Source organism: Cebus imitator, unplaced genomic scaffold (assembly GCF_001604975.1).
Source record: "Cebus imitator isolate Cc_AM_T3 unplaced genomic scaffold, Cebus_imitator-1.0 Scaffold432, whole genome shotgun sequence".
In the NCBI taxonomy this organism is placed as follows: Eukaryota; Metazoa; Chordata; class Mammalia; order Primates; family Cebidae; genus Cebus; species Cebus imitator.
This window is the reverse complement of record NW_016107747.1, coordinates 1,402,416-1,410,693: the sequence shown is the minus strand read 5'-3', so window position 1 is coordinate 1,410,693 and position 8,278 is coordinate 1,402,416. Positions and strand designations below refer to the sequence as shown.

Here is an 8,278-nt window from a genome sequence, read left to right as displayed (position 1 = left end):
AAAAAAAAAAAAAAAGAAAAAGAAAAAGAAAATAATAAAGATCAGAATAGAAATGAATGAAATAGACACTAGAAAAACAACAGGTCAATGAGACTAAGAAGTTGGCTTTTTGAAAAGATAAACAAAATTGACAAACCTTTATCTAGACTAAGAAAAAAGACGATTCAAAAAAATAAGACATCAAAGAGGAAACATCACAACTGATACTACAGAAATGCGAAGGACCACCAGAGGCTACTATAAACAAGTATATGCCAACAAATTGGATAACCTAGAAGAAACAGATGAATTCCTAGACACATACAATTCTACCAATACTGAATGATGAAGAAAAAATCTAATCAGACCAATAACAAATAAGTAGATGAATGAATAAAAAGTTTTCCCATCAGAAAAAAAAAGCCCATGACCTGATGGTTTCATTGCTGAATTCTACCAAAAATTTAAAAAACAGTTTTTCGCAAATTCTTCAAAAAACTGAAGAAGAGTAAATACTTCCAAATTCATTTTATGAGGCCAGAATTCCCTGATGCTAAAGCCAAAGACTCTACTGGAAAAGGAAACTATAGGTCAATATGCCTGATGAACATAGATGCAAAATTTCAATAAAATACTAGCAAAGTGAATTTAACAGCACACGAAAAGGATCACTCACCATCATCAAATGGGATTTACTCCTGGGGCTCCAGGATTGACCTTGTCAACCTGTGCAAATCAATGTGATTCATCATAGTAACAGAACAGACAAGAAACATGTAATCATCCCAACAGGTAAATTTGATAAAATTTAACTTCCTTTCATGATAAAAACTCTCAACATATTAGGCATAGAAGAAATTTACCTCAGCATAATAAAGGCCATATGTGACCCACACACAGCTGACATCATACTCAATGGTAAAAAGTTGAAAGCTTTTCCTCTAAGATCACAAATAAGACAAGGATGCAACATGGTACTGGAAGTCCTACTCAGAGCAATTATTCAAGAGAAAGAAATAAAAGGCATTCAAATTGGTTAAGAAGTTAAATTGTCCCTGTTTGTCGACATGATATTATATATAGAAAACTCTAAAGACTGTAGCAAAAAACTGTTAGAACTAAAAAACAAATTCAGTAAAGTTTCAGGAAACAAAGTCAATGTACAAAAATCAGTAGCATTTCTGTACATTAAAGACAAACTATCCCCCCCAAAATTGAGAGAACAGTCCCATTTACAATAGCTACCAAAAATTTAACCAAAGTGATGAAAGACCTGTACACTGAAAACTATAAGACACTGATGAAAGTAACTGAAGGCCAGGTGTGGTGGCTTACACCTGTAATCCCAGCACTTTGGGAAGCCAATGTTGGTGGATCACCTGAGGTCAGAAATTGGAGACCAGTGTGGCCAACCTGGCAAAACACCATCTTTAGTAAAAACACAAAAATTAGCCGGGCATGGTGGTACATGCCTGTAGTTCCAGCTACTCAGGAAGCTGAGGCAGAGATTTGCTTGAACCTGGTAGGAGGAGGTTGCATTGAGCCCAGATGTTGCCACTGCACTCAAGCCTGGGTGACAAAGTGAGACTCTGACTCAAAAAAAAAAAAAAAAAAGTGATGACAAAGACACAAATAAATGGCCCAACAAATAAATAAAAACACATTCTCTGTTGAACTGGAAAAATTTATGTTGTTAAAATGTTCATATTACTCAAAGTCATTTGCAGATTCAATACAATGCCTATCAAAATTCCCATGGCTTTTTTCGAAGAAATAGAAAAAACAATTCAAAGATTCACATGAAACTAGAAAAAACCTTGAATAGCCAAAAAATCTTAACCAAAACAACAAAGCTAGAGGTATCACATTACTTGACTTCACAATATGCCACAAAGCTATAGTAATCAAAACAGCATGGTACTGTCATAAAAATAGACACATAGACCAATGGAACAGAATAGAGATCCTGGAAATAAATCCACACATTTATGGTCAATTGATTTTCCACAGAGGGTAAGATGGGGAAATGGGGAAATGGGGAAAAGATAATCTCTTCAATAAATGGTGTTGGGACAACTGCTATTTTTCTGCAGAAGAATAAAATTAGAACCTTATCTCATACCATATAAAAAATAAGCTCAAAATGGATTAAAGCCTTAAATGCAAGACCTGAAACTATAGAGCTACCAGAAAATAGGGGAAAAGCTCAATGACACTGGTCTGGATAATAATTTTTTTGGATAAGACTTCAAAAGCACAGGCAACAACAACAAGAATAGACAAATGGGATTACATCAAACTAAAATCTTTATACAGCACAGGAAACAGTCAACACAGTAAAGAAACAATCTGTTGAATGGGAGAAAACAAGTGCATATCACACAACTGATGAGAGGTTAATAGCCAAAATATACCAGAAACATGAGCAACTCAATAGCAAGAAAACAAATAACTAAATTAAAAATGAGGCAGATGACCTGAACAGACATTTCTCAAAGAAAGACCAACAGGTATAGAAAAAAATGCTCAACATCATTAATAATTAGGGAAATGCAAATCAAAACCACTATAGAATATCACCTCATACCTGTTAGAATGGTTATGATTAAAAAGATGAAAGGTAAGAGAGAAAATATGAAGAAAAGGGAATGCATAACACAATATTGGTGAAAATGTACATTAGTATGGTCACCATGGAAAACAGCATGAAGGTACTTAAAAATAAAGAACTACTATATGGTCCAGCAATTTCATTACAGGGTATTTATCCAAAGGAATTGAAATTAGGATCTGGAGAGATATCTGCACTCCCATGTCCATTGTGACATTATTCACAATAGCTAAGATGTGGAAGCAACCTAAGTGTCCATCAGCAGATAAATGAATAAGAAAATGTGGTACATATACACAATGGAATACTATTAGGCCTTAAAATAGAAGGAAATCCTGTCATTTGTGACAATATGGATTAACCTAGATGACATTATGTTAAATGAAATCAGCCAGGTGCAGATATCACATGATCTCACTTACATATGGCATCTAAAAAAGTTAAACACATAGAAACAGAGAGCAAAATAATGGCTACCAGGAGTGGGAGTAGGGAACAGTAATTGAGAAGATACTGATCAAAGAATACAAAACCTCAGTTAGGAGAGATAAGTTCAAATGATATATTGCACAAATGGCGATTCTCGTAAATAAATGCATCCTATTTGTGAAAATTGCTAAGAGTAAATTTTGTGTTCTTACCATGAAAAATGATGAATGTGTGAGGTAATGCATACGTTAATTAGCTCAATTTAGCCACACCACAATGTATACATATTTCAGACAACATCAGGCGCATTCAGGGTGGTAGGGCTGTAGATTACATATTTCAAAGCATCACTTTGTACAAAATAAGTATAGGCAATTTTTATTAGTGTTAGAAAATATTTTCTTAAAAACTATGTAGTTTACAAAGCTTAAAATATTTGCTGTTTGGCTTTTAAGAAAATGTTTGCCCACCCCTGTCCTGGAGTCTTGGAGAGCAAGACCTTTTGTAGTACCTGGCATTTAGTAGGTACATATTAGATCTCTGTTGAAAGAAGTAATGGGCCTCAAGGCCCAGCTCTAAGCCCTCTTTAATGGGAGGCTCTTTTTTTGGCAGGGCAGGGCTAGACAGCTGTGGGTCAGTTCTCTTCTGGTAGTCCCAGAGTCTAAAGCAAACCATAGATGAAAGCTCTGAAGGAGAGACACCAGTACTCACAGGTCTCACATCCATGCTCAGTCCAAGGGGACCTAGCTACTTCCTTACCCCTTCTCAGTTTCAGGAGAAGGAAAGTGTTGGACATTGGTTAAGACCCTCTCCCACTTTTCCGGAGCCAATTGCTTTGGTGAACCCTCTGGCAAGGGCATGGATACTTTCAGGAAAGCAAAGATGATTCTCTGCTTCTCTGTTCTTCCCAACAAACATGGGTTGGGCTAGACTCTAAAGAGCAGCCATGGAGGACTGTGGGAAGGACCCACCCTTGCTGTAGAAGCTCTCTGCAAAGCAAGAAGCAGGGTATGGGTAACAAATGCCAATTCCTGGTTAAACTGGACTTGAAAGGTGAAATATTTCAGGCTGTACGTGGTCACGTTGTACATATGCATGCCTGGGGGTTACCAGGCTATATGCAAATGTACTGGGAAGAGGTAGGCTCTAAGAACCTGCTGGGACCCCTAGGATGAGCTGTGGATTTTTGCCCCTGATGCCATGAATTGGAGGGTGTTCTGCTCAAAACATATGGTGCACACTTCTTTTAATCTGGTATCATCTTTAGGTCCAGAAGAGAAAACATTCTCTTCCTAATACCAAAGTCCTCATCTTAGGTTCCCTGGGTCCACAGAGGGTTGCCTTTGACGAGCTGGGATCTGAAGGCTTGAGAAAGCACCAGCTTCCACCACTCCCAAGTCCTGGAGGGTATCCAGTAACTGCTCCCGGGCAGCACCAATAAAGCAATTCTCCAGAAAGATAGGCAGGCCTCCCACACCATCACGCAGGGTATACAGGGGCACTCTCACCAGGCCCAGCACCTGTAAAAGTAAGGAGACAAGACACTGGGACTCCAGGTAGCTCATGTCGCTACTTCCATCCTCTCTTTAGCAGATCTTTCTAGAGCAGATGCCTCACCCCTTAATACACCAAGAGAAACAAGCCAAGGCTTCTATCTAAAGGAGACCCAGTAGGCCCAACCCTCTGCAGACAAATGACCCAAGACATACTATCCAGCTCCATCAATGTTACTCCTTATGACATCTGCTCCCTAAACCTCTAGTGATTCCTAACTAATGCCAGAATTCATGCTTAGCCCTGCAACAATGGTTCTCAAAATGGGAAACCTAGACCAGCTTCATCAGCATCACTTGGGAACTTCTGAAAAAAGCAAATTCTCAGATTTCTGAACCCCTGCCCCCAGGACTTGGGAGTGGTGGAAGCTGGTGTTTTCTCACCCCCAACCAGCATTCTGGGAGTAGAATCTAGTCATTGTTGTCTTTATAAGCCTCACAGCTGATTCTGATACTTGACAAAATTTAAGAACCACCTGCATATACAATCTGTGTCCATACTACCCTAGCTCTAAGTATTAGGGCCATACCTTCTTCCTAAGAAAAACAGAGGCCCAACAATAAGGGACTAGGGTGGATGCCTGGCCATTTTCACATTATCAGTAGAGAGCAGCAGAGAGATTTGTAAATGTGTGTTCTAGAAAAATCTCTCCAGAGCCCAGTAAAGGGTGAGATGGGTGGAAATCTTCCCTGGAAGCCTAGGTTGGCAGCACCATTCGATAAGAGAAGACCAAGATCCCAACTCCACCAAAAAAAAAAAAAAAAAAATGGGGAAGAGGGCAAGTTCTGACAGACACCGACCTCAATCCAAAAAGAGTTTCTAAGGCAAAGGAAGGAATGGAAGGGAAAGGAATAGGATATGGGGCAGGGTCCCAGACAGGCCCCACCTCCAGCCCGTGGTCTTTGGCGCGTGTTGCACTGGCCTCCACAGCGGACAGCTGCTCGAGTGTCAGAGACTTGGCATAGAAGTGGGCCACAACACGTGGCCCTGACCCGGCGTGGGAGCTGCGGTAGTCAGGGCGCTCCACGCGGAAGGCAGCCGCCGCCTCACCCAACTGTTCCAGCAGACCACGGTTCAGCCCATCCTCTAGGCTGCTGTCTTGCGAGTCCACGAATCCCCCAGGGAAGCCCAAGCGCCCATCGAAGCGCATCTGCATCTGCGAGAGGAGGAAGCTGGGATTGGCAGGGGCACCCAAGAGTAGCACCGCAGGGAGGATGTAGGGCCAAAGTGGAAAGGTCCGGGCGCGCCCCCTCCTCACCAGTATGGCGTAGCGCAGAGGGAGGCGGCCAAAGAGAATCCCAGGATCGGGCGCGTGCAGGAGGGCGTAACAGGCATGCCTCCAGTCCGGCCCCAGAGCCAGAGCCTCGGCCAGCTCCAGCCTGCGAGGCCTGGCCATGGCCCAACACTTCTCCTCCACAGTCCCTAAGGCCCACGAGGGCACAAAGTCCGTCTCACCTCGGACCAGGACCAATCCCAGCGTGGGCGGTGCCGCAAGGCCCAATCCCTGCAGGGCTAAGGGGAGGAACCTGGGCGCCTTAGGTGTGGGCGCCGCGACTGCGGGAGGCGGCCTATCAGAGCAGGGCTTGCAGACAGACTGAAGCCCAGGGCCTAGAAACCTTAGCCTCTGCGTTGGGCCTGTGTCAGGGAGGGCTGAAGGTGTGGCAGCGCCGGAACCTGGAGCGAGGCTGGTACGTACACGACTGCGTCACAATCTCCAGTCAGCTGGAGTGTCCTAGGAGGTGAGGAGGAGCTGGGGCGCTCAGTTGAGTGCTGGTAGCCAAAGGAACAATGACAAGCTTTGGTTGGGTCTGGTGGCACACAAAGCACAAGGCCTGGGTTGGGGTTAGGAGGAAATGAGGCAGGGCTGGCCTCACACACCGAGGCCTATACTAGGGAAACGGGGATGGAGCGGCGCCATGGTCTAACAACTATCTTGAGTGGTGAAACTGAGGGGACTTGGTGACTGCGTAAAGGGGGAAGAGGGAGCGCTGGGCTAGTGATGGTTAAGAGTTTCCTGGATGTGGTGTCATTTGCTGAGAGGGGAAGAGTGGGAGAAGGGTGGGCAGTGATAAATGTCGTTCTAGTCAAGAATTGGGGTGGCCATAGACAGTGGGCAGCTGATCCTGGGGGTTTGACGCACAGGATCCCAGTGGCACATGGAGAAGTCACAGGGCAGTGAGATTTTCAGGGGAAGTGTGGAGCAGAAGGAGCTGTGAGTGAAATCCTGTGTCACAGGACTGGGAGTGAGGAGGGGTGAGAGGTAGAAGAAGCCTCCTAGGCGTTCTAGTCTTTCCTGCAAACACCCTCAGACCTCTGAGCTGTGAGGAAGGGCGGGTTACCCTACCACTCAGGGCCTGATGCTGAGATGCAGATCCCTCATTTCAGGCCAGGCCTTCCCCACGCCGCACAGCGCCCCTACACCAGGTGTCAATATTGATTGTGCAATAGAAAGCAGGAGGCAGCTCTTTGAGAGGGGCTGGGCATAAAATCACAGCCTGTAAGTGACAGCATGTGGTGGGAAAGAGTCTGGACCCACCCAGAAATAGGCTTTTAACCTTAACAAGTCACTTAACTCTCGGATCCCAGTAGCTCATCTGTTAAGTGGAGATGATACCAACCTGTTAGGGATGTTGAGATATGAAAAGCACTTAGAACGGTGCCAGGCAGAAAGTAAATGTAGCCATTCTTGGAGTCGAGGGTTGGGGCACAGTGCTCTGTCATGTTAAAGACCCAAGGGTTGGAACTGAGCCACACTCATCAAGGCCCCAGTGTTTCAAGCAGGGATGACATCTGTTGGGCATCATTATTCCTAGCTTAGTCTTCTGAGTTCCAGGGCAGAGATGTCAACTACTCACATGAGACAGCCAGATCAACGTGATAAGCCTACAGGTGTAACACAATCCTTGTTAGCCTATCATGCTGGGAACTTGGAAATGGTCCCCGCATAATGTTAGAGTCACCTTGCTGTAAAACGTCATAGCAACTGCCATATTAAGGGTTCCAATCAGACCAACTGAATCAGAATCTGTGGAGGTACTATAGGGACATACGTGGTTTTTCAAAGGTGTTTCAGGGAACAGCCAAGGTGGAGAACAGGTGCTCTACTCCTTTCCTGAGCATTTCAAAGGTGACCTTCTCTCCTAGATTAGCTGCTTTTAAGGATTTAGGGTTAAACATGCCCTTTCCAGATCTTCAGGCTGTTCTTTCTTTCCTTGTTGCTTGAGGAGACTTTTAAAGATGGACTCAACTATTTATAAGGCAGCATGGAAGTCTATAAAAATCAAAGCAACAGCTATACAGGAATTAATGCTTTGGAAATCACAGCTTTTTCTGGATGAAGGAATATGGAAGTCCGTAAGAGCCCCAACCTTGCCATCCCTTTCAAATCCCTCTCTGCCTCTGCCCTACCTCCCCACCCTCACCAACCATCCCCCATTTCACTGTCCTGAGGCAGAATGCCCAGGACTCAGGGCTGCAGGTAGAGGGCTGAGCTATGTATCTAAAAAGCTTCTCTAAGTTCATAATCGTACATGGAACCAAAAATAGCTCTGTGGTCAGTCTGGGAGGATGCTAAGGAACCAGTTCGTTTTAAAAATAATCAGGAAAACAATTAAGCACTTATCCTGCCTTTTTAATTTATTTTTATTTTTTGAGATGGAGTCTTGCTCTGTCATCCAGGCTGGAGTGCAGCGGCTTAATCTCGGT

At 43.9% G+C, this 8,278-nt stretch overlaps 1 protein-coding gene across 2 annotated transcripts in view; it reads right to left on the bottom strand.

Moving 5' to 3' along the window:
- Positions 1-6,061, bottom strand: part of LOC108290368 (U8 snoRNA-decapping enzyme-like) — a 21,845-nt gene extending 15,784 nt beyond the window's left edge. The window contains exons 1-3 of one of the 2 annotated variants that reach the window (XM_017510174.2): positions 5,832-6,058; positions 5,460-5,729; positions 3,371-4,539 (exon numbers count right to left, since the gene is read on the bottom strand). In XM_017510174.2, coding sequence (XP_017365663.1) covers positions 4,327-4,539; positions 5,460-5,729; positions 5,832-5,969 — 621 coding nt within the window. In that variant the 5' untranslated portion in view covers positions 5,970-6,058 and the 3' untranslated portion in view covers positions 3,371-4,326. Of the gene's footprint in view, positions 1-3,370; positions 4,540-5,459 lie in introns of those variants that run through there. The other variant, XR_001819545.2, reaches the window with a different exon arrangement.
- Positions 6,062-8,278: the final 2,217 nt, after the last annotated feature.